Source organism: Rhamphochromis longiceps, linkage group LG5, assembly GCF_057381845.1.
Source record: "Rhamphochromis longiceps isolate RC_006_pf linkage group LG5, R_longiceps_female_GT1.1, whole genome shotgun sequence".
NCBI classification, from domain to species: Eukaryota; Metazoa; Chordata; class Actinopteri; order Cichliformes; family Cichlidae; genus Rhamphochromis; species Rhamphochromis longiceps.
In genome coordinates this window covers 23,364,969-23,392,277 of record NC_140561.1, presented here as the reverse complement: position 1 = coordinate 23,392,277, position 27,309 = coordinate 23,364,969, and the positions used below count along the sequence as shown (strand labels likewise).

The 27,309-nt window shown below is 38.8% G+C and overlaps 1 protein-coding gene across 1 annotated transcript; it reads left to right on the top strand.

Annotated features, from left to right (window-relative positions):
• Positions 1-576: 576 nt before the first annotated feature.
• Positions 577-23,664, top strand: LOC146670042 (sodium- and chloride-dependent GABA transporter 2-like). Its single transcript, XM_085406737.1, has 15 exons — positions 577-803; positions 1,182-1,375; positions 1,527-1,661; positions 10,811-10,951; positions 11,151-11,238; positions 13,054-13,186; positions 13,989-14,123; positions 14,278-14,381; positions 14,776-14,900; positions 15,426-15,538; positions 15,634-15,771; positions 15,952-16,054; positions 19,296-19,396; positions 20,269-20,439; positions 21,427-23,664. The coding sequence occupies exons 1-15, from the start codon at positions 793-795 to the stop codon at positions 21,574-21,576; spliced, it is 1,842 nt and encodes a 613-aa protein (XP_085262863.1). The 5' UTR covers positions 577-792; the 3' UTR covers positions 21,577-23,664.
• The last annotated feature ends 3,645 nt before the right edge of the window (positions 23,665-27,309 follow it).

The following is a 27,309-nucleotide window of genomic DNA, read 5'->3' as shown; positions in this document are numbered from 1 at the left end:
ATTTATCAGTAGCAATATCAGCAATGTCAGTCTGCCCCAGGCAGCTGTGGCTACAACTGTAGCTTGCCTCCACCAGTGTGTGAATGTGAGAGTGAATGAATAGTGGAATTGTAAAAGCGCTTTGAGGGTTTCGAAAAGCGCTATATAAATGCAATCCATTATTATTATCAATATCAATGTAGTAAATTATTCACAGAAAACATATTCAGCGATCAGAGCTCAGAGAAATACATTCAGAAAGGAAATTTAAGCAGCTGCACGTGTACAGATGTGAAGCAGAACTTGCATCTAATTATAGACACCACGCAATAACACGAGGTGCACGCTATACGTTCAGTCATTCCCACCGCATGGCTGTTTGCATGCAGAAATGTTTATATTGCTTTCATGTGATGTATGAACCACTGCTACAAATCCTCCAGCTGGCAGCTCAGTGAGGTCTCTTTACAGCACATGACATTAACAGAGACGTCTTAGCTGCTTTGCTTTAGTTATTAGCCAAAGTGCTAATCTTATACACTCGAGGTCTTCCTGTCTGAGTGGAAAAATACAGCAGGGAAGTGGCATTAAATCGGATCTTTGTCACAGCCAAAGCTCTTTTTTTTTCTAATGCGTAACGTGCAGAGCAATAATTGGGTCAGAGGAGTTAAAGCAAACCACGGTTACTTTGTTTCTCACTTTGGCTCTGTTCATGACATGTTTGCTGTGTAGAGCTCTCGCAGTGTAAGCGGCTGAGAGGAATACTGATCAGTTTTCTGGGGCTGGAAAGGGGCTCTTGGGGGCGGGAGTTTGATGATGGAGAGGTAGGTGTTCACCGCGTTTTTCTTTTGCGCTTTACGCTTTAACGCCAAAAAATGCGGCAGCACTCTGTCGCCAGTTCAATTCCCGATTATCCTACGAGCTTAAGTTCAACGAATGAATAAATTAAGCTTATAAGCAATGCCAAATAATCAGCTGAGAAGTTCTGAATGTGTGCAATAAAACCCCCAGAGCTCTCTGTCAGTGTGAATGAGAGCTTTAAAGGTTTGACAGCAGTTGTCCTATAAGTGTGGAGGAAGTGGAAGGACATTGGGGTGAGGGTTTTCTTATTGTTTTTAAAAAACAAAAACAAAAAAAACAAACAAGAAAAACAAACAAACGAACAAAACCAATACAACTTAATTTGCTACTGATTTTCTCAGCATGCCGAGGGAATTTCTTAAAGGAAGCAGCCTGGACGTACCCGGACAAGAAAAAGGTCTCATGAAGAAGACTCAGTTGCTCGACCGCGGCCAGTGGGCGAGCAAGTTGGAGTTTTTACTGGCTGTAGCAGGAACATTGGTTGGCCTGGGAAACCTTTGGAGGTTTCCCTACTTGTGCTACAAAAATGGGGGAGGTATGCAGATCAAACATATATCCCCTCTGCTTTTCTGTCATTCTCTCAAAATTGTTGATATGTGAACATGAAGGGTAATGCTTGAAGAGATTTGCCCCAAGCGAAATCTTGTGGCATATTTGTGTAATGATCCTCGTGTTTCTACTCTCAGGTGCATTTCTTATTCCCTACGTCCTGTTTCTGCTTGCTTGTGGCATCCCAATGTTCCTCCTGGAAACAGCTATGGGACAGTTCACATCTCAGGGATGTATTACCTGCTGGAGGCACTTCTGCCCCTTGTTTGAAGGTCAGTGTATAAAAAAAGCTGAAATATGTAAGTGAGAGTTGATACTGTGTGAAAACATGCCCTCTTTACCAACAGTTGAATTGTCCTTTAGTTTCACATAAAAAAAAAATGCACATTACTTTTTGGGAATTGCATTTTAAATAAATTTCCGTGAAAAACAATAACTCAAATAATAGGTTTTATTTTTTGGAGTGATGTATGGTTATGTATGAAACCATGAAGTAAGCGCAAAAAAGTTTTTTAGCTTTACTTAACTTTGTTCAGAGCACAAGTGTGAGTAATGTGTTGTATCTTACAGTGTCGAGACTGTCGTGCTGTCTCATCTACTGCACTGGTTCGTGTGTTCTTTGACAGATCTGACATATCTGACTGACACAGAACATTTCCCTGAGAAAAAAAACATCAAGGTCGAGATTATACGTTCTTCAGAGAATTGCAAAATAACTTGTTGACTTAAGAAAAAAGAAATCAGTTATGTTCACTGCCAAAAAGAAAAGCTTCTCATGTCTAGGGAAGGGTATTGATAAGATTTTCATGATTCCGATTCCATTTTCGATTCTGTTTGACGATTCGATTCTTTATCGATTCTCTTATCGATTCTTTTTTAAAAAAAAGGAGAACACTAAGGTCGATTAGCTTAGAACTTTGTTTTATATCTTCTCTTTGAACAAGATAGAAATTTAGGCGTAACATGGCCTTACAAACCCAACAGTGAGATCTTAAGAGATCCAGCCTACGGCTCTTCAATGGGGTGTCACAGGGTCCCCAGGAAAAAAAATTGTAAATGTAAAATAATAAAATAAATATTCGTCTGTAGCAATAACAAAGTATAACATAAATTATTCTGCAGCAATTACACAAGAATATCCAGTAATGTCCCTGCCTACAATTAAACACATTCACTTACCAAAAATCGAGGGCATCTGCTTTGGCAAATGGGTGCAAGCCTTTTACCACAAACTTAGTCACTGCTCGGTGACATTCGTCTATCCTGGCCTGAAAGGAAACGCTACCGGTAGACTGCAGCGAGAACTGCCAGCATCTGAGCCAGACTCTGTCTGTCTCTCTCATCATGGTCACCTAAATGCACAGTAATGGCAGGTTTTGTAATAAGGCAGATCGCGCTAACATAATATGCACTGTTGTTGATTATTTACCTGCCGCATTAACGGGAGAGGACGTGCTGCTGGGTTGAGATTCACGAGTCCGGAGTGGAATTAAAAACACGACATTCATTTAAGCTTATTGCGTGTTTTTTGCATATTCGTAGTGTTTCCTCCCTTAAATGAAATATCTACTTTGCAAGTATTGCAAGTTGCCCCGTTGTCATCCGTTCTTGTAAAGTATAACCAAACTTTTGAGTGTTTGAGCCTCTTAGGTACCATGTTTCGATACCCATCCCTACTCATGTCTGTCCCCAGCACATACAGTGCAAAAGTATTCGGCCCCCTTGAACTTTCCCACATTTTGTCACATTACAGCCACAAACATGAATCAATTTTATTGCAATTCCACGTGAAAGACCAATACAAAGTGGTGTACACGTGAGAAGTGGAATGAAAATCATACATGATTCCAAACATTTTTTACAAATAAATAACTGCAAAGTGGGGTGGTGCATAATTATTCAGCCCCCTTTGGTCTGAGTGCAGTTAGTTGCCCATAGACATTGCCTGATGAGTGCTAATGACTAAATAGAGTGCACCTGTGTGTAATCTAATGTCAGTACAAATACAGCTGCTCTGTGACGGCCTCAGAGGTTGTCTAAGAGAATATTGGGAGCAACGACACCATGAAGTCCAAAGAACACACCAGACAGGTCAGGGATAAAGTTATTGAGAAATTTAAAGCAGGCTTAGGCTACAAAAAGATTTCCCAAGCCTTGAACATCCCACGGAGCACTGTTCAAGCGATCATTCAGAAATGGGAGGAGTATGGCACAACTGTAAACCTACCGAGACAAGGCTGTCCACCTAGGAAGAAAACCCCTTGGAGTCTGCAAAAGACTTGAGACTGGGGCGGAGGTTCACCTTCCAGCAGGACGACGACACTAAACATAAAGCCAGGGCAACAATGGAAGGATTTAAAACAAAACATATCCATGTGTTAGAATGGCCCAGTCAAAGTCCAGATCTAAATCCAATCGAGAATCTGTGGGAAGATCTGAAAACTGCTGTTCACAAACGCTGTCCATCTAATCTGACTGAGCTGGAGCTGTTTTGCAAAGAAGAATGGGCAAAGATTTCAGTCTCTAGATGTGCAACGCTGGTAGAGACAAACCCTAAAAGACTGGCAGCTGTAATTGCAGCAAAAGGTGGTTCTACAAAGTATTGACTCAAGGAGCTGAATAATTACGCACACCCCACTTTTCAGTTATTTATTTGAAAAAAATGTTTGGAATCAAGCATGATTTTCGTTCCACTTCTCACGTGTACACCACTTTGTATTTGTCTTTCACGTGGACTTCCAATAAAACTGATTCATGTTTGTGGCTGTAATGTGACAAAATGTGGGAAAGTTCAAGGGGGCCGAATACTTTTGCACTGTATGTGCTGGGGACAGACATGAGTAGGGATGGGTATCGAAACATGGTACCTAAGAGGCTCAAACACTCAAAAGTTTGGTTATACTTTACAAGAACGGATGACAACGGGGCAACTTGCAATACTTGCAAAGTAGATATTTCATTTAAGGGAGGAAACACTACGAATATGCAAAAAACACGCGATAAGCTTAAATGAATGTCGTGTTTTTAATTCCACTCCGGACTCGTGAATCTCAACCCAGCAGCATGTCCTCTCCCGTTAATGCGGCAGGTAAATAATCAACAACAGTGCATATTATGTTAGCGCGATCTGCCTTATTACAAAACCTGCCATTACTGTGCATTTAGGTGACCATGATGAGAGAGACAGACAGAGTCTGGCTCAGATGCTGGCAGTTCTCGCTGCAGTCTACCGGTAGCGTTTCCTTTCAGGCCAGGATAGACGAATGTCACCGAGCAGTGTCTAAGTTTGTGGTAAAAGGCTTGCACCCATTTGCCAAAGCAGAAAAGAAAACTGCCTGTGACTCCTGAAAACCTGATGGATGTTGTGTACAAGTCCACGTGATCCACATGACACATTTTGCAACTCAGAGGAGAGGTGCAGACTTTGGGGCGGAGCCAGGCATTGCTTCTGTCTTTTTAACCACTCTTATAGATTTCTTAACCTTTTATTTGCTGTAACTCCTGCTGGTTGGATACGGTTTAAAGATTAGTCATTACAAGGCATGTTTGTGGAGGATTGGCTCTTCCCATAGTTTTAGCACTGTTTTGACATTGCCCTTACTGAGGTTGTAGTGGAAAACCACCTAGATTCATTGTGACGATAGCATCTACAGTAGATGGTCAATAGTACACATTAGGACATAAATATATATAACAAGATATGTGAACATGGGAAAGTGTTTGATTTTTGCTTGTTGTTATATTACTGTCATGATTGTTTGTGCATGCTTTACATCATGACATGTATCCATATACAGTATGCTTTATATATTTAAAATATCTTTTTGTTTTCCTCTTTTATCCCGCTGTAAAGCACTCTGAATTACCTTGTGTCTGACTAGTGCCATACAAATCAAGTTGACTTGATTTATGAAGCCGACTCACACCCCTTCCATTCATAAATATGGCAGAGATGTTGAAACACTTTTTTTTTTTTAAAAAGGAAGTCAGTTCTACCACGCAGAGGTGTCAATATTCCCTGAAGGGCAAGTTTAACCTTAGCGTAAAATTCTCACAGACGTGAGAAAGTCTCTCACGCCTGGATTTGGGGATCCTCTGCCATTCCTCCTTGCAGATCCTCTCCAGTTCTGTCAGGTTGGATGGTAAATGTTGGTGAACAGCCATTTTTAGGTCTCCAGAGATGCTCAATTGGATTCAAGTCAGGGCTCTGGCTGGGCCATTCAAGAATAGTCACAGAGTTGTTGTGAAGCCACTCCTTCGTTATTTTAGCTGTGTGCTTAGAGTCATTGACTGGTTACAAGGTAAACCTTGGGCCCAGTCTGAGGTCCTGAGCACTCGGGAGAAGGTTTTTGTCCAGGATATTCCTGTACTTGGCAGCATTCATCTTTCCCTCGATTGCAACCAGTCGTCCTGTCCCTGCAGCTTTTTTTTTTTTTTTTTTAGCAAACTCCATGGTGGCTTTCATGTGTCTTGCACTGAGGAGAGGCTTCCAGCGGGCCACTCTGCTATACAGCCCCGACTGGTGGAGGGCTGCAGTGATGGTTGACTTTTTACAACTTTCTCCCATCTCCCAACTGCATCTCTGGAACTCAGCCACAGTGATCTTTGGGTTCTTTTTACCTCTCTCACCAAGGCTCTTGTCCCCCGATAGCTCAGTTTGGCCGGACGGCCAGTTCTATGAAGGGTTCTGGTCATTCCAAACATCTTCTGTTTAGAACTGATGAAGCTTCTCGGATGAGAGGTGAAACGTCTTCATGCAACTTAAAGAAGTCCAGACGCTTTTCTTTGCAAGCTCCTTTGACTACGATGACCTGGATGACTGAGAACCTTCACAGACATCTTCTGTTTAAAGATTATGGAGGCCCCTATAGTCTTAGGAACCTTAAATGCAGCAGAATTTTTTTTGTAACCTTAGGTAGCTCTGTGCCACAATTCTGTCTCTAAGCTCTTCAGGCAGTTCCTTTGACCTCATGATTCTCATTTGCTCTAATATGCATTATGAGCTTTAAGGTCTTATATAGACAGGTGTGTGGCTTTCCTAAGTTCAATCAGTATAATCAATCAAATGAAGGTGTAGAACCATCTCAAGGACGATCAGACAAAATGGAAACACCTGAGTTAAATGAATAAGTATCACAGCAAAGGGTCTGAATACTTTGGACCATGTGATATTTCAGTTTTTCTTTTTTAATAAATCTGCAAAAATGTCAACAACTCTGTGTTTTTCTGTCAGTATGGGGTTCTGTGCGTACATTATTGAGGAAAAAATTAACTTAAATTATTTTAGCACATGGCTGCAATAAAACAAAGAGTGAAGAACTTAAGTGGGCCTGAATACTCTCCGTACCCACTGTACATCTGTAATGGCCTTAAAAAACAAGAATTGGGTAAACAAGTTTGAATTTATTCAGAATTTTCTGTAATCTACACAGGGTTATAAGTATGCATGCAGACACAAATATATTTCTACACTATCATTTAAATACTTCCATAAGTAGGGCTAAAGGCAAGGCATATTAGAGTAACTTCTTGTTATGTAAAAGTGTGAAAGCGCATTAAGTTAATTGCATTGGATGCCAAAATGTCAAAGCAAAAATGTCTGCTGCTGTATTTTAAGAAAACATATAAATTTTTAGTCAAAACAGTGAAATTTGTTTTATATGACAAAATAATATATAGTCCAAAATAAGTATTTGGCTTGCTATTTTCCGCCAGCAAAGTTTGCAGTTGCCAATTTGGAAGTGTGTCATGTGATTCAAGTCAAAGCCCTGGGACATTTTTCTTTGTATCTCTGGTATATGGAATATGTTTGTGGAAACAAATGACACCTGATCTTTCAGCTGAGCTTCTCTGCACTTACACTTGCTTTCAACTGACATATTCTAATATAATTTATATTTAAGTCACTTAATCTTATAAGCAGTGAACCCGTGATGGAAGCTAGGGGATAATGAACTATTGCTAATTGCTAATAAGAGACTGCAAGAAGCATTCCTTTAATCTGAAGTTCATAGAGATGTCCCCAGTAGAGTGCCGTGAAGTATAGTTTATTGCTTTAACAACTGGCATGTTCCACGAGGATTCATGTGAATTTGTTAGAGGAGAATATTTCATTATTTCATTAATATATTTCAATATATTAGCTTCTTATCCCCGAACAGCCACCAAACATCTGCTTTACCAACAGTATGGTTTAAAAACCAGTGCACTTCACATGCATCAGTGTCAGTAACCCAAGTTCCAGCTTCCATTAGCCCTTGTGAAGCAGGTGTAGTTTCCGGGATATGGTTCTACATCACGAGGGACCTGCAGGAAACAGATAGTGGTGAGTGTGACAATTAGTATCATAAGTGATTGAAGAGTTTTGGAACGGCAGTAAAACATCTCAGAACTGATGGACTATTATTACTGTCCAGTTTAAAAGGCACCCTCCTAAGCAATTGGAGACTTTAGACTGTGGGGCTGTCCAAAACATTCAGTCTAGCCATACATTTTTGTCTGATCATCATGTGGCCATTGTAGCCTTACTGCTTGGAGGTCCTGCACTAACCTCCATCTTTGTGATAGGGATGCTTTCTTTACAGGAAACAGGTGTATTACACATGGAATCTGGGCACTCTTTTACCCCTGCCTTATTTAAATCTTCTGCTTCTTTTTTTACTGGGTACTTTCTTTGGTGAGACCTATAAAATGATTTAGGGGGTATTTTTACTGGTTCTATTCCTTTAATATGTCCAACATCCGTGGACCCCTTTGACAACAATGTGTCTGGAATGTCTTTGTGTGATTTCTCCTCTTCTGTTGTAAGAAAACCATGGATACCTGTCACTATCCCCGGTCATCTAGATGTATTTCTTTTCTTATTTTTGTGCTCCAGTTTAACCTGGTAACATATGCTTTCAAAGAGGGAGAGTACTGTACGCCTGGGTGTCTCTTTTCTTCAGCCCAATCCCTTGTTTCCTCAAATCTTGTTACAAAGGCTTCTAAATCCTGCCACCTCTCAGTTTTCCTTTTCGCTAATGACACGTTAGGAGCTTCAAATCCTCTGTACTGGCCTTTTTCTTCAGGGCCTAATTTACAGGCCACCACTATGCTCCCTTCCAATATAAAGCTGTGAGGAATAAAGGGGCACTTTGGGTTTGAAGAAGTTTCTGCTCATAAGCTGCATCTGAGCCCGGGTCGTCTTTGTAAGACATGGTGCAGTGTATGCCTATTGTGTTTTGGATGTCTGTGTAAGGTCCTGCTCTGCGTCGGGTCATGTCATGCAACTGTGGTGTCACACTGCTGGGGCCACTTGGTACTATGTCCAAACTATACCAGTACCTGGGTGTTTTTGGTGAGAAATGTACAAATGTATCTGTACCATTTTTGTTCATCCTGTCCACCTTGGTCCCATTAACCCAGGTAATACGGAGTTCACCTGAGCAACTGGTCCGTGGTCCGGTGGATTTTGTTGTCACTGTGAGATTTTCCCCTTTGTCTCAACTGGAGACACTGGTCAGTCACACACAAACCATTTTAAATAGCTAGTCTTTTTTCCAATTTATTTTTATTTTATGGTTATTTATTATTATTATTATTATTAACATGCACAAGCCCTCAAGTGCCTGACTCCTAGTAATAGGCCTACTTTATTTTCCACTCGAGGTTCCGTGTTAGTGGCCCAGACCGCTTGCTCCCAATTCAAGTTGCTCCTCTGGTTCATGGATCTTGTCACACTTCTAGTTGCCTCTGCTCCCGGCCTCTATGTCCTCAAACGGTGTTTTTAACAACACTGGGGGGGGGGGGGAGATCTTTGATTGTAAGGAATCCCAGACACCCCTGTGCTTGGTCTCGGTCGCGTTCCCGAGGCGAGTGGGGTAGATGGATCTGACTCGAAGGACCAAACTGTCAGAATAAAACTAAACAAAAATAAGGAAAAGTCAAGAACTGGAGCGTTTGTTCTTGCAAGGGACCAAAAGCATCGCTTTTGCATCGCACAAGGTTTCATGCAAGGGGTCGAAGGGGGAAGTCCCCAGTGAGCTTTTTATTAAACTTTGTTAATCCGACCCTCCTTTGCCTTAAGACTGTCACACAATAACATTTTTCCTTCTACAGGCTTCTCACGAGGACAGTTATGAGTGTGTGTACTGTAATGAGCAGATAACTTTTTTTTAAAAAAACTGGGCATACTTCCAATCACTAAGCGCACTGAGTTTATCCTTCAGTATCATACAGCTCATACTAATTAGAAAACACTGCATAGGATATTTTTTCCAAAATGGAGCCTCAATTTATATGAACAAATTGGAGTCTATTAGACAGATATGATTCAAACCACTGCAGCGCAGTGCCTTTAATACCCACAGCATTCTCTAATCACAGTAATAAAATGTTATGGTTAACAGTATCAAATGCTGCACTGAGGTCAATGACAAGCACTGAGATGAGTCCACTGTCAGAGGCAATAAGAAGATCATTTGAAACCTTCACTAAGGCTGTTTCTGTGCTGTGATGGGCTCTGAAACCTGACTGAAACTCTTCAGATAAACCATTCCTCTGCAGACCTGCAGATGATCTGTTAGCTGTTTGACAACTACTCTTTCAAGGATTTTTGAGATAAAAAGAAAGTTGGAAATAGGCCTTACCTAGGATGACTACTGCCAGCTTGAAGGCATGTGGTACATAGCTGGTAAATAGATTTAGGCTCATCATATTTAAGATTGAAACATTGACACACATTAATGGCAGGAGGAATGGGGTCTAAAAGACACGTCGATGGTTTGGAGGAAGTAATTACTGAAGTTAACTCGGAAAGATCAATTGAAGAAAAAGACTCCATCAATGGTACTGAAGGTAGCTGTAGATAACGTTACATATGTGAGATGATTATGAGTCGTTTTTTTCCTAACGGTTAAAATTTAATTTGTGAAGAAGTTCATGAAGTCATTACTAGTGAACGTTAAAGGAATGGTTGGCTTAACAGTGCTCTGACTTTTTGTCAGCCTGGCTATAGCGCTGAAGAGAAACATAAGGTGGTTTCTATTTCCTTCAATCCGTGATAATAGTAAGATGTCCTAGTTTTCTGAAGGGCTCTTTTTTTTTTTTTTTTACATGCAGTGGGCATTCAGTCAGACCTTCTCTTGGTTGGTTCTAACACATTTTTTAAACAACAATGCATTGTGTAGTGAATTAGCTTTCCCAGACTGTCACCACCTCTCTGTCCCTCTTACTTTGGACTGATGTTAGCACCATTATTTTCAAAATAATTTCCAACAGCTACTTTCCAGATAGTTCTGTGAAACTCTCTTGCAGGGCAGGTTTAAAAAAACAAACAAAAGTACATTAAATGTTTTGGATGCCATTGAAATTTACTCCATATGCTGCAGTATAATTTAATTGCCTTTTTATAATATATACTGACTCCACTTTATCTTCTCAGGTATTGGATATGCAACCCAGGTAGTGATTGCATATGCTGCTGTTTCATACATTGTGATCCAGGCATGGGCTTTCTTCTACCTCTTTTCATCCTTCAGTGCTGAGATTCCATGGGCTAGCTGCAGGAATTCCTGGAATACAGGTAGCTATTCAAAGCGAAGGAAGATTTCACTGTGGTCATTCTTTATTTCAGAGTTATTGACATGGTGATCTAGATGATTTGGGGAATCTCACATGACAGTGAGGTCATTTTGTGCTTGACAAATGTGTAGTCTCTAATATCTCTTTTATCAAACATAGATTAAACTTTGTTGACATGGCTCTGCTTTTTTCTTTGTCAGAGTCTTGTTTTGAATTTGATAAAGCAAATGCGTCATCCAACTGGACAGCAGCTGCAAACGCAACAACACCAGCAACAGAATTCTGGGAGTAAGTGTAAATGACATGTGTCTGACCTCGGTAGATGGATTTACCTCTGGAGCTTTTGCCGAACACTGAAGCCATCAGTCCCTAAATTTCAACAACATATATTTGAGTTATTGGAAAGCAGCATTTCCATACTGGTTAACCAATAGCTGCTCATTATTTCTCAATAGTTATCAGAGTAAGCAATCTGTATACACATGGTAACCACACTACATAATCAGTCCAAATACAATTTCCTGATTGTTAATCTGGAACATCCATCTTTTTAGCTCTCATTGTCTTTAGATGTGTTCTTGTAATCTGGTACAGATGTAAGATCCTTTTTGGGATGGATGCTGATAATTGGCGATAATACCATCAAGTCATTTTTGTGTTGGATTATTCAGATACTGATTAGGTCACATCGTGTTTAGTCATAACACGCGGCTGTACACAGCTGTACGCTCATCTGGCCCAGTCTCGATTCTCAGTGTTGATAAAAATTATGAACTCGCCAAATATCAAATTATGTAACTGCTTGAAATATCACTTTGTACCACATACAGCATACCACCTTTGTGCTATTGGATGATTTTAATCATGATACTGTTGGTCACGATTATGGAAGGAGTGGTCCTATTGATATAGTCAATATTAAGAAGGTATGATTGGTGCCTTCTTATCACCATGTATGGCATAAATGTACTGACATCAGTAATGTGATCAGTGGCATGCTGATACTTTTGTGGCCAAGATTACTACTAATCATATACTCACAACAGTCCTGAACTTAAACACTTGGCGCTGAATGAGTTTAAGTTGCCCCTGATATGACTGGTTACAGCCAACTAGTGACTTCACACATTAAAATGCAGCAAATCTCTATGTATCAGTTTGTTCACAAACTCCTCTTACATGGTCATAAGTTATGCAACCAAACTTGGCTGCTAAAAGTTCTTATCTATTTTACATATTATGATTCATCATGTTGCCTAGTAACCACCAAACAACACAATGCAAAATGAGTCATTTACAGTGATTATAACACCTTATCATTTTAACTCCATGACAGTAACATGTCATTTACTGAATATAATAAAAGTATAATCATTTCTGATTCCTTTTCATCTGTGGTGTTTACTGTATAAGTATTGCACTGTATCATTTGATACATTAATTGATTAAATCAAGGTTCCAGTATTTGGGATTTTACAGTATTGTGCAAATGTCTTGAGCCACCCCTCATTGTTTATATTTTTCCAAGTTGCCAGATTTTATTGTAGTTTATTTTATTTTATTTTTTTTATTTTTTAAGTGCTCAATAGTTTTGAAAGTGAAAGTCTGAAAGTCTTTCGAAGTGTTTCTTTGTTGCTTCTTTGTTGCTGTGTTACTAACTACTAAACACTGTCATCAATCATTTAGGTGTAGAAAAAGCACCTAACTCTGAAATGATATCTTTAGGCACTTTGTGACTAGCAGCCTGTCACAAAAATACACTTTTGTTGGAATTAGACAAGTGGATAAAAGAAGACGTATCAGAACTAAAAGACTATCTGTAGAATTGCATTCTAAATAAATACCTTGAACATATTTTAGGTAATGAGATTTGAATCCACTGAATTTGTTGAAATTATGTGCATTTTATATCTATATAGATAAATAAGGGAGGTTAGTGTCTGGCTGATGGGCAACTACATAACTGACTTTCTGGTTTATTGTAAATAAATATTGTAACATTTGCATTGTGTCAACTCTGTTATCACTTATAGTAGTTGTGAAAAAAGTTCTTTTGCGCCCAAATGGCTTTTGTTTTAACAAATAATATGGGTTTCTTTTCAGGAGAAGAGTACTGGGTATATCTCAAGGGATTGAGGAGATTGGTAGCCTGAGGTGGGATTTGGCCTTGTGTCTCTTACTGGCATGGATCATTTGTTACTTCTGTGTTTGGAAAGGAGTGAAGTCCACTGGAAAGGTAGAGAAACATCTTTAAAATATGATTTATTAGTCTACATTTAGAAAATAAGTTCTGTAAACACAGTTTATACATCTACTATCACATCTGCGATACCTTTTGAAGTAATATTGCAAGAATACATTTGTGAACCCTTGGAAAATACCAGGATTGTTTTAATTGGTCACTGAAAAGAAAATTATCAGAGTCACATCCAAGGTCTGGTTGCTGAAAGTTTAATCGTCTCATATAAATTTGTTGGTGGGAACATATACTTCAATCAAAAGAACCTTCATAGGACCTTAGAAGGACAATACAGAAATACATACAAGCTGGAGTTTATCAGGATGTAACAAGGCAAAAGTTCAGGACTGTTGGTACTCTCCCTGGGAGTGGCTTCCTGTGTAGATTACACTACTGCAGTAGTGTAATCTACACATCTCTTTTAGAATTGCACATGTGCAATTCTAAAAGAGATGAGTAAGAACCTAAGGTAACAGCAACCCCCTCTTAAGTTTCAAAGATCACATGGTTCCAGTATTGCTTAATGTTCTGTGAACAGCTCAAACTAAATCTGAACTCTTTGGGAGGAGGCACAGGGATGTATTTGGAGGAAGAGGAGTTACACCTAAATGCAGACAGCAGTCATGTCTCATTTTGCAAGCAAAAAAAGAGAGACAATACTATGGCACAAATGAGGAATGTATTGTCTGAAATATGTTTAGATGGAAAAAAAAAATGTTTTCTTACACCAAAGAACATCAAACTTTACACTGTCCCTGTGATGTCTGCTTTGAACCATGCATTTCCTTCTTGTTGACAGGTAGTTTACTTTACGGCCACTTTTCCCTACGTGATGTTGGTGGTTCTGTTAGCTCGTGGACTCACTTTACCAGGAGCCATAAACGGCTTAGCTTTTTACCTGTATCCTGACCCCACAAGGTTGGTGGACCCTCAAGTAAGTAATAAGATCAAAACAATGTGTCAATACCAAGAAAAGCTGCAAGCTTGCACGCTACCCACGGAAGCCTAAATACTAAAATATCTACATTTTACACAATGAATATCATCATTTAGTGATGAGTAAACTAATATCTGTGTGTTGGCATCAGGTTTGGATGGACGCGGGTGCACAAGTCCTTTTCTCCTTTGGGATTTGTCAGGGGAGTTTGACGGCTCTGGGCAGTTACAATAAGTATAACAATGATTGTTACAAGTGAGTACGCTCCCCCGCCCATGTTCTTAAATTTAAAAAAATATGTTCAAAAATTCTAGTAATCTTATTGTTATGACAAGATAAAACTGCACTAAACAGATGTTTTCAACGTTATTTAATCCCTGGCCACTTAGTTTTAAAATAGCCAGCAGGGAGCATCAAAGTGATACTTTCATAAAACTGCACAGGCTTTCTTAATAACATGCAGACTGTAAATAAAAAAAGTTTACATAATGCTCAAATCCTGTACAACTTTTTTCTTCTTACTTAATATCTTGGGCAGCAAGGTACTTTTTTTTTCATATTTCAACATTTTAAACAGCTGCTTTTGCTTTAAGTGTGTTTCTTGTTTTGCTCTTTGTTGAATGCTGTGTGTTTTCTTCTGTCTCCACAGAGACACATTTGTTCTGTGTTTGGTTAACGGAGGATCCAGTTTTGTTGCAGGGTTTGCAATCTTTTCTGTTCTGGGATTTATGTCCTACGAACAAGGACTGCCAATATCAGAAGTGGCAGCTTCTGGTAGGGCATCATTACACAACGTCTGTTATATTTAATGAAGTCATTACACTGTCAGTGGGTTTTATTAATCCACTTTAAAATACCCCCCCCCCCCAAAAAAAAAAAACAAAACAAAAAAACAACCAATCAACCAAACAAAAAAAACCCCAACCAAAATCAAGGCAAAACAAAGCAATGCTAAATGGAAAAGCTGGGCCTGTGTTTTTACTTGGCATGGAAATGGCTTTAATTTAATTTTGGAGACAAAATTCCTGTATTAGCTTCTCTTAGCTAAGCACGGCTAATACAGTAATTCCCCGCCTTTAATCCTGAACAATCCTCCTGACCTTAAACTCCTTCCAATGAAATAAATGAATGCTATCAGGTCATTATGCCTAACAGTAGGATGTTGCAAGAATTTGTGAGTCCAGATTTAAAACATTTAGAGTGCTGTAACTAAAATATAAATTGGGAGAAGGCTGCAGTAAGCAGTTTTATCCAAAAATATTTAAGTTGCCATCAATGACTGAAAATATTTCTGAACAGGACCTGGCTTGGCATTTATTGCCTATCCGCGCGCGGTAGCCATGATGCCTTTACCTCAATTATGGGCTATATGTTTCTTCATCATGGTCATCTTGTTGGGGGCAGATACACAGGTTTGCTTTAAGCCAATAGAAATCCTGTTTATTTTTCACCACTGTACATGTTTGGTTCTTAGTAAATGTGTTTGATTTGTCTGCGTCTCTTGCAGTTTGTGAGTTTGGAGTGTTTGATGACCTCAGTGACGGATATGTTCCCCAATGTGTTTCGAAGAGCTTATCGTCGAGAATTGCTGCTGCTCTGCCTCTGCTCTGTTTGCTTTTTTCTCGGCCTCCTCCTCGTCACCGAGGTGAGAGCTCTGATTAACTTTCCCACAAGTCTTTACACTACCCTCAGTAGGGTGTAAAAATGGACCAGTGCTCATTACTCTTAACTTACTTCTTTCTAGGCAAAACTGAATTTGTATGCATGCATTTGTTGTCTTTATCTTTGATTAGCTATACCAATTAACCTCTCTGTCTTCCTGCAGGGCGGCTTGTATTTCCTTCAACTCTTTGATCATTATGTGTGTAGTGGAAACAATCTTCTCCTTCTTTCTGTGTGTCAGTCGATAGCGATTGGATGGATATATGGTGAGTCATTAAAATCCGAGAGTCAAATCCTTGCATGTTTGCACAGATCTGGCTAAGAAAGCTGATTCAAATCCTGCTAATCCCACATTAATTGAAAATACACTTAAGACTGCTTTTATTGAGTCGCTTATTACTAAAAGGCCAAAATTTAGGCTTACTGTATAGGCGTTCATTCCAGCTATTCTGAATCTTGCTCAGCTGGGGTCACAAGAATAAGCCGTGTCTTGTGGGTACTGGCTCAGCACCACTTTACCAGCAGCTTCACTTTTTAAACACTTTCTATTGAGGTGGAGTTTTCCCTTCAGGCCCAGTCCAACAGCACAATTATGTGAAGTTAGTGTTAAAAAAAAGCTCTCAAATTAGTTAGAGGTTAAAATTATGACCACTAACTACTGCATTCTTCCAGAGGCTCATCTAATATTTCCTATATCTCCCTCTTGCTAACTAAGGAATTCGTTAAATCAGTGGTTCTCAAATTGTGAAACAGAGTGACAGGTGGGGTTCTCACCTTTTGTTTATGTACTCATGTTGAAATGTTGTTGTTGATGCTTTGCTCTTTTCATTTTTAGCTTTTTTAGCAAATGTTTGGACATTTGCCTTGTGAAAAAAACTGCTTGTATTTACTGCCACTGGCTGAAACATAACCTGAAGGCATAATGGATCCATCCTACTGCTTAACAGCTGACATGTGTTGTGGCTAGAAAGTTCTGCTTTAACTTCATGTACCCATAGGACTTTCTCCGTTTAGCCTAATTTAGATATACAAACTTGCAAACCTCTGATGCTGAATTTAGTGTCGATTATGCATAAAAGTCTTGTGGTTTGGCAGGTGTTGCTAGAGGTTAGGTTTTCTTTCACACATCAACTTCCTTTTAACTACCATTTGTTAATAGTGTTGCAAACTAAAGATACCTGGAAATCCGTCCTATAGCTTTTTCCTACTTTCCTTGCATCATTTGTCTTAATATTAAAAATACTAAGGAGCTACTTAGATGAGCCAGTGGCTGCTGATTGATTGGCTGATGTGGAACTTGTAACCTTGGTAATCATCTGAGAGATCAAGCTAAGCTTGCCTAAACCTTTGCATGGTTTGGTTAGCTCTAAAATTGTACAAGATGTGTACAGTGTGCCCGTTATTTACTAGAAGCAATGGCCTGAAACATTTCTATTCATGTGATGGAAGAAACTGATGCTTAAAGATAATGTGCGGGATAGTGCTGAGGTTATTTAGACTGGAGAAGATGTGGTCATATTTTGTATGTTCAAAAAAATTAATATGCAGACCTTCATTTTACTGTTTTTCTTTGTGCTTTAACTAAATGTGTCATTTTCAAATGCATTTAGTGTTTCTTATGTGTGTACTTTGTGGCACCAAATCAGCTGAAAGTAGTGATTCTTTGAATGTGAATGAACGCAAAAGATCTAAAGAACACTAAACATTCAACTATAACAACACATCTGCAATGCATGAACAAAGCTTTATGGACCGCCTCACAGTGTTTCCTGGTTAGGATGAGAAAAACATTTGGTGTGTGAAGCGGTGATGTCAGCTGATATCTTCATTCATATCTAAGTGTAAATATTGTTATTAAACTCTTTGTGAGACGGTGATGCTCAACTAGGACCGAACCACTGGCACCACGGTGTCAATAATCATAATGTGTCAGATAAATTGGCAAATACTGATTGCACGACTGTTAAAAATCAATTGTCATCTACTGACATCGTACAGCTATCTTATTTAGGAACAGTGATGGGAATAACGGCGTTACAAGTAACGGCGTTTCTAACGGCATTACTTTTTTCAGTAACGAGTAATCTAACTAACGGTAATCACGGTCACTGTCTTGCACAACACCTGGAGCTAAGGAGGCAAAACAATCGCATGAGTGCTGCTGTTTGACTGAGGAAGAATAAAGTAGTCGTGGTAAGCCAATCACATGACCACTTCAACATGACAAAGCAACAAGGTGATATATACCAGTTTTTAAATTGTGTTGATAGGCCACGTAAAACCAGAGTCATGATAAACAATATATAGGCGGCGTTTTTTCCTCAATAGTTTTGTCACGTTTACTGTCTAAGGACAGCGCTAGCAAGCACTCTCTGCTTATGAGCAAAACAAACAAACAAACAAACAAACAAACAAACAAACAAACAAACAAACAAACAGGGGAAGTTTTAGGAGTGATGGTGAGAGAGAGAGAGAGAGAGAGAGAGAGAGAGAGACAGCAGAAAAAGAGAGAGAGCGAGTTTTGAGACGTGAGAGATTTGTGAATTTAGCGTGTTTGGAGTGTGTAGTTAATGTGTTGTCTTGTGTAGTTAGTGTGTAGTGTTGTGGATAGTTTTGTGTTGTGTGTCAGAACAATGAGGCGACTGCTGTCTCCAGGTAGAAAAAGGAGTGAAACACCTGCTGCTGTCAGGCCTGCAGGTATCAGGCTGTGATGTTCTCCTTTATAGTGGACAGAAATTATTGTTTTGGAGTGGCACAAATAATTTGTGTGGCATCTTATTGAATGCAGAACAGCTGATTGTTCTGTAAATAGTTTGAAATGGTTATTTAAAAAATCAAGGTAAAAGGTAAATGGATGCAAATAACTTTGTTTGCAAAACTTGTGCATAGGATTTTAAAATTGACAATTTATATTTGCATTTAAAGTTATGAAATATGATTCATTAAACATGTTTGTGGTTGTTACAGTACAAATATAACTTTTCTACTCTGATTTTATGTTGTTTGTCTGATTTTAGATCAATTGTGTTAATACAGTATGTCAAAATGAAAAGATGACTGTAAATTCAGACATGTGAGGTTGTGCTGAAAAGAATGAGACCAAACAAGGCAAAGTAAATCGTTTTTAAAGGTGAAATGTGGAGGGAACATCAAAAGTAGTTAAAAATGGCCAATTATACCCTGGACCCCAGAGGGTTAAACATTTTTTTAAAGTAACACAATAGTTACTTTCAAGTAATTAATTACTTTTAGAATATTGTAACTCAGTTACTAACTCAGTTAGTTTTTTTTGAAGAAGTAGCTAGTAACTATAATTAATTACTCTTTTAAAGTAACTTGTCCAACACTGTTTAGGAATGACTTTCACTGTTTTGGTTGACTTTGTAGAAAGCATTTTATGATTCTATTCATTAATAACTCTTATGATTTTATTATTATTTTATCAGTCCTGGTAAAATTTATAGTGATAATTCTAACCTTGTTATTAACTTCTCATGTTTTGCTCAGGTGCTGATCGTCTTTATGACAACATTGAAGACATGATAGGTTATCGTCCCTGGCCTCTAATGAAGCATTGTTGGCTTTACGTTACCCCTGCTGTGTGTCTAGTGAGTGAAACAGAGTTCCTAAGAACACAAGTAGTCTAATTTATTCATGAAAACTTGTGGACTCTTTTTGTGATAAAGCACCAAACAACAATTGAAAGCTAAAACTTCCTCTTCTAGTTCAGGAAATAGTTTGAGGTGAGGAATGAACAAGAGATGCAAGTGAATAAAGAAGAGAAAAAAGTGTCCATAACCTTCCAGTGTCATTGTGGCATATGACTCTGTGATAAACTGTGCAGGGTGCACCCTGCTGGTGATACACTAAAACTAGTATGAGACAGTTATACGAATATGGTGGCGAGAGATAGGAAAAGTGGGGGGAAAAAAGAGAAAATCTACTATAGTTTATTTCATTATTAATTATTGTGTGTGTTTGTTTTCATTTATTTCAGGATTATTTTTTAGAGACAGTTCACAAAAACAGTCATCTCAAGATGTATTTTATTGCATAATGCAAGGACCCTACATTATCACACTATGAACAGCCAGCAAGGCAAAGCAGAAACTAAAGGACTTGTAGACAAATGTCAATGAGCATCGTGCCAGATAAATATGTCAGCAGGGAAAACAGGGGTTTGGAGGGAAAGTGACACCAGCATCTGCAAGCAAGATGTTTCTTGACCAAAAATCAAATTCTTTAATAACTTATTTTAGATTTGCTGACAATGAAGGAACAATGAATCCACAGAAAATATTCCCAGATGAAGAGAACACAAATCAAAAGTATCCATATACATTTAGAGTAACTGTAGATAACCTATACTTAGCAACCTATACTCATTGTACTTTCCCTGGTGATGATAAAGATTTTTCTAAAACTGAATTTCTTTTAAAATTTCAAAACTTCATTGTTGTGTTGTTTGTGTTTCTTTCAGGGTACTTTTGTCTTTTCAATTGTGAAATATAAGCCTCTCAAGTTCAACAAAACCTACGTCTATCCGACCTGGGCGTACGCTTTGGGCTGGTTTCTTGGACTGTTCTGTGTTCTTCTAGTTCCTCTGTGGATCATCTTTAAAGTTACTACAATGAAAGGGACAATTTGGCAGGTATGCACTCAGTAAAGAAAACAGGAGCACCACCGAAACACCATTAAGCTCCCAGGTGATCTTGTTACTAATTCAGTTCAGTTTAGTGTTAAATGTTTTTCCACCATGACAAGTGCAGTCAGGCTAAGGTAGTGTGGCGGATGGATCAAAACAGTGTCCATGCTTGGATTCAGCAGTGCTGTGTGCATGTCTCCTCTTGTTACTGGTGCCGAACAAAATATTTTAAAAATCTAAAACTATATGAGCTTTTTAATCTGCCAACACATCAGAATGTTCTTTTCTTTAACTAACAGCCCAACACATTCAAGAGCATTAAACCTTACAATTCTGTAGTTTAAAGTAAAAGCTTTTCACATCAGTGTCCTTAAAGTTGCAGCCTCTCTGACACAAGTTATTAACACAGACAGTTCAGCAACTCATCTTAGGCCAAAAACATTAGCAAAGCTGGGCACCAGACAACAAAATACTTCCTGATGGATTACCTTAAACTTTAATATGCTTTTGCTGCCAGAAAAGCCAAAAGGCCGTCATTAGATTGGACTGGCTGAAAGGTCACTGAGTTATTAAAAAAAAAAAAATGCTCCAGTGTCGTTCAGATAAGATATCCATCTGGAAACATGTAAGAATAATGAAAAATCAGGGGCTCAGTAAAGTTATCCCCTACATCCTGTGTGGGGGCATTAATATCTGTACTAAATCCCATCACAATCCATCTAATAGTTATTAAAACATTTCCATTAGAAGTCCTGAGTTCATTCTGGTGTTAGAGGAACAGTCAGCAGATCAAGTAGAAGACTCCCGGCCATCATCCTGTCTGTTAAACTGTAAACTTGTTCATTTTCAAAATTCGTAGAACAAACAAATTAGCAGTAATCTAATCAATAGTGAGGGACACTGGGGAAGCTGTAATAGGTGTTTGGTCATTTCTGCACATTTTGAAAAGTTATGATTTATTGCAAATGGACTGAACTGATCGTCTTTCCACAGAACCTCAGGCAGCTGTGCGTCCCGCAGAGCTTGACGCACAGAAAAGCAAAGCAGCCCGAGCAGTGCCCTTTAAACCCAGACATTACTCTTACTCCTGTTGCCAACGAATACAAGGGAAGAGGTGGAGCTGAGATGGAGATGCAAGTCTGAAAACCATAACATTTTTATAAATTTTTCAGATGTGATGTTTTTATTTTATTTTAAACTCAAGGTTTTGTAAAGGAAATACTGATAAGATCATTAATTCCGAAGACTTCTAGCAGAGTTCAGAGGCAGGTCGAGTTTTGAGAGACCGTGTAGACTAGTGACTAGCGAGGTAACTTTATTCCCCGCTACATTTTTTGTCTTGCTAGCAGCAATCAGTTTCAAATCATTCCAGTGTTTGGTTGGCTCTTATTTAGCACCACAATCCTCAAACAAAAGCACTTGAGCCTTGTAGTTGACTTTCACATTAGATTGCCACAAACACTGCCACAATTTCTGCTGATTGATAGAATTCATAACTGTAACTGTGTTGAAATGTACTTTTAATAATGTGGCAATAATATTGATAAGCCTATTAATGTAGGCAGCTGGAAAAAGTTTTTCTAAATTTTCTCCTGCATCTATGCTGAATCTGTCTTACACTGCCTGGTCAAAAAAAGAAAGAAAGAAAAGCAACCACCCGTATTTAAATAAGCAAGCTGGTAAGAGAATGATGGTGAACCATCATCTTGGGGAAAAAGGATGAAATTTTTTCATCTTGGGAAAAAAGTTTTATGAAGCTAACAGCATTTCCACATTGTTAAGACAGTACAAGTTGTGTGGCTTTAGGAAAACTACTTATCAGTGGTCAGCTGACTACCGCTGATGTACTGAATTGCCATCAATGTGTTTTTTTTCTCATGATTCTGAGAAGACAAATCGAGGATTCAGCAACTCTGAAAGATTAGATTAGATGAAACTTTATTAATCCCTCGGGTGGGTTCCTCTGGGAAATTCAGTTTCCAGTAGTGCAGCACCGACAGAAGTTGCATGTTACAATAAAGGGGATTGAGAGTATGGATGTGAGCATATGTAACACGTGGCGACACTAAAGCGGTCGCACTAAAAAGAAAGATTCTTTAAAATACAAGGGGGAGCAAGAGAGTCAGATACCACGGGCACAGAGAGGAAGCAGGTCTGATCAGAAACAGTTTATTACTAGGCCAGGGAGCACAAATAAAAACACCCTTAAAATGCACATAATAAAATGTTGTCAATCTACTAAAACTAAATAAAACAATTCTAAAACCCGTAAAACTACCATTTTCTACATTCACCAAACCCCCCCCCCCCCGGTATAATTATGCCACATGTTCATTATGGGTCCATCAGCAGGCCAGGAATTCCTTCTTTAGAGCAGAGTCCACGCCAGCCTCGTCTTCGGCAGACAAGAAAGAGCCTCCCATCTTCTTGTCCTTCCGCTGGCCCATCACTTCCCAGCCCGGCTTGCGTTCTGCACCCGAATCCATCATGCGACCACCGCCACAGCTCCCCTTGCATCGGTGTCCTGTAAAATAACAAATAGGGGCCAGAACAATGGTCCCAGAAGCGGCCCTGGCTCATGGCCATGGCAACCCTCTCCCAATCCAGCGGCACCCAGTAAACAACAGTAGAGACCCTACTCACAAATGCAGGCAGAGGTAAACCTCTGCCCTGCTGCCAATCACACGCGTTGTCTCTTACTGTTGCCGTTCCATGAGGTCAGGACTGGGTTGCCGCGTCACGCTGGCTATCTCGCATTAACCTTCCAGTCTGGGGCCTCTCTCCTTCAGTGCTCAGCTAGCCTGTTTTTAAAAGGTCTTTAGACAGCTGATAGGCCACCTCTGGACACACCCCTGCCTCAGCAGGTGGTCCCTATCAGCTAATTTGTCCCATGTGCAGCCAGTCCACAGTGGATAAAAACCATGTCACATAAAACACTAAAAACCATGCAATAGAAACAGAATAAAACCATGCAAATAAAACGACACTCATAAATAAACACTAAAAATCAGAATAAAAACAATATACAAGATAAATACAAATTTCCACTGTGTGACACATAAATATACCAAATATGCACATATACACATATATAAATACAGAATATATAATATGGATGAATAGGAATACCAATGGATTGCACATTTGAGTGAGTATATTGCACAGTGATTATTGCACAGTCAAATATAAGAAAAAATATTGCAAATATTGCACAGAGTTGTTTGTGGAACACGAGACAACATTTTCACACATGAATCAGCTGACACAATACAAGATCTTAGTGAAAAATTTGTGCAATTCTTGCCTAAGATTATGAAACGATACCATGGGAATTTGCGTTGTCATCAAAATTTGAAGCAATTCTAATAAAACATTTGAGTTGTTCTTGTTTTTTTGACTTGGCAGTGTAAAATTTTTAATGGCCTTTTTTATTGTTGTTGTTGTTGTTGAAAGTGTTACTTGCTCCCTTTGAAAGAAATATATTAATGTAATATTCTTGTGCCAAAAGTTCCCTTTCGATATGAAGGCAACTCAACACTGAGTTGACTCGCCAACATCTCAGTTGCCTTCGTAGTGTCATATACCACAAACACCACTCAAGATGAGTTTGGGTTTGTTTAGTTTTTTAAATGACCACAGGGAAAATTAGTTAAACCACTTCGTAGTACAGCCCTCAGGTCTCTGCAACATGCACAATAAGCAATAATGTGTCACTGTGAGGCATAGAGCAATAACACACTTTTGAGATAACAAGGTTTGTGAAGTTTGCCAACACTTTTTTTCAGTAAAGGATAAAGGATTACAGCCTGTCACCTTGTTCAAGGATCAGAAGATGCAAATTATCACCGTCCACTGTGACCTCAGATTATTACACAATCTGAAAAAAACACAAACAAAAAAATCAAGTTGCAGCTGATGTGTGTGTGGATACAGTGAGCTCAACATATATTTTATACACTGACATGGTTTCTGTTATTTTAGCTGTGTGGGTAGGAAGATTTTATGTTACGTACAGTTATGAATTTGATGTAGACGTGGTTTTAGAGATTTAATGTGGGGGTTGGACAAAAATATTGCTTTAATCATTTACAAATTCTTGCAATAATTATATGTTGTCCGTCATCTTGAGGGGCTCAATTATAATTGCACTAAAGCCATTTCATTGATATGTGTGTGCTTTGTCTTTTCTTTCTTTTAAGTATATTAATTCTTCATACATCAAGCAGGTAAATGTTTGAGGGGTGTTCAGAAGGTGGCATTTGCATTTTAAGCTGCTGCTGAAAATTTACAACATGCAGTCAAAGATGCTACCAGTGAAAATGAATGAGTGATTTTTACATTGTTAAAACATTAGAAAGTCATTAAAGAGACAGTGAGAACATTAGAAGGTCAAATTCAGAGAAAAGAGAGAAAACAGTGGTGAGGTCTGCAAGATAGACCTACACATCCATGGAAGAGGATGGTTTCTGTGGCTGAAGAAGACTTTCCAGGAGCTGGGCATGTGATTGTCCAAGTCTATCGTAAAGATAAGTGGCTGCAAAGTGCAGTGGTTTACACATTCACTTGATGATTGAAAGGTTCCTGGTTTGAATCCAGCCAGAGACACAAATCCCTTCAGGGTTTGTCTGGTGTGAAACTTTCCCACATCAAACATGCTGAGGATCCTGCTGTGGTGAACCCTTGTCACAATAGAGTAGCCAAAAGTAGTTTCTTCTTATTGTTCTGACATAAAAGGAAGATAAAAGCTGGTTAAAACTAGAGATGGCACGATACCACTTTTTTATGTCTGATACCGATACTGATATCATAAATTTGGATATCTGCTGATACCGATATGAATCTGATATAGTGTGTTTTTTAATCAATAAAACTTTTTTTTAATATCTTGCTGCATTTTGTATAAGTTCATACTCAAGTTTAAATAAACAACAACACTAAAGCTATTCTGTTATACCTGTATGTAAAAAAATACACTGCACCCAAAATATTTCATAGTTCAGCAACACTGATCAATCTAATAAAGTTAAACCTACTCCATCCTTCCTATTCTGGTATTTTAAAGAGTACTTAGCAGAAATATTAAGCAACCTAACTAATAGGGTTGCAAACTCCCAGCAAAAGAAAACAGGGAACCACCACCCACCCTCCACCTCATGATGCTTAATCGATGTAATCAACTTTAATTTGATGCAGTGTGGAAAAAAAATGCACAGAATTAAATTATTTTTCAAGAATAATTAAATAGATTCAACATCTTTCTTCAACAGCATTGCAGACTGCACAGATGGTATCTTCCCAAAGGAAAAAGTATTATAGCTTACTAGGGTATATTAGACTTAACAGTTACTATATACAATAATGGACTTCTATACATTTTACATCAGATTAAAACTTTGGGTGTAAGATTCAGATAATTATTTATTAAAAGCTAGACATTTTAAATGAGAATAAGAAAGAAAAGTATGTCTTTGTGCCCCCTTTTCCCTGTTAATGCCCTATCGGCCCCCTCTGGCTAAACTTTGCTGGATCCGCCCCTGCACAGTTACCAGCCGTCAGCTACATAGAAAAAGATCCTGGTGTAGAAACTAATATTAAATAAATTCTAACAGCTTATCAAACTTAAACGTGCTGCTGTTATTCAGCCGCTGGTTTCCTCTTTCTGGTACAAAGTGGGCCAAAAACAAACAAGAGAAACGGGAGTCGCGACAGAAAAGCCGATCAGCTGATCATTAAGCAGTTTCATGATTGAAGTAGCAGCAGGAGAGGGAGAGAGAGGCAGTTGCTCCATATATCGGGTGTTAAGCTTAACGTGGGAATGCTTTACAAACATTCAGAGATGAACTTACACACTTGCTTTACTTCTCTCTGGGATAACTTCCTCGGAGATGAAATGCTGGTTTGGTAGCAAGGCTACAAATACACACAGCCGCTCTTTCACGTGAGCACACTGCTCCGACATGCTATGGTTATGAGGCGAGTTACGCCATGTCCCAAGTTTTATGAGGTGCTTTTTTTTTTTTTTTTTTGAAACGATGATTTATTGATTTTGTCAAAACAACACGAACAGCAACAAGTCAGCACAGCCAAGCACAAAAAACAAAAAAACAAAAACAAAGCAAATGCAGGTATATGAGTTACCAGTACACACGCCTGGGACAAAATATGTAAAGCGTTTCACATTCGAAGTCAAGGGAAACAATAAATAAAAAAAAAAAAAAAAAAAAAAAAGGGGGGGGGGAAAACACAGACATTAATCAGTGTGTTTAAAAACAAACTGCGAGTCCCCTTTATGTAATAGCACAGTAAGGTCATGAGGTAGGTGATCAAGCAGAGGCTGCCATATGCTACAGAATGCATTACAATTGCCCTTTATGATGGCACTGAGGCGCTCCATCGGCAGCACCCTGAGCAGTTCTCTGTACCACTGTGTAACAGTAGGAGGCCGTCTCTGAATCCATTGAAACAGTACACATCGCCTCGCCAAATGTAAAAGTTTACTTAACAAAAGCATCTGTACAGAAGACAGAGAGAGCCCTTCTATAGATAGACCCAGAACGAACAGCATAGGGTTCAGTGGGATCGTTCGGTGGAAAATAGAGCAGAGCTCTATAGCAATATTCTTCCAAAATCTAGTAATTAAAGGACATTGCCATATGCAGTGGTAATAGGTCCCTACAGCCGTATTGCACTTCACACAAAGAGCAGAAATCTGAGGGTGAATTTTATTTAGGAACTCCGGCGTACGCTGTAGTCTATGTAAGGTGAGGTGCTTTTTTGATATTTAATAGATCGGATTACATTTTTTATTTCTCTCAAGAAAAGAAAGTTTAGATTAGATTTTGCCAAAAACTATCAACAGATAAAACTGAGCTCCTA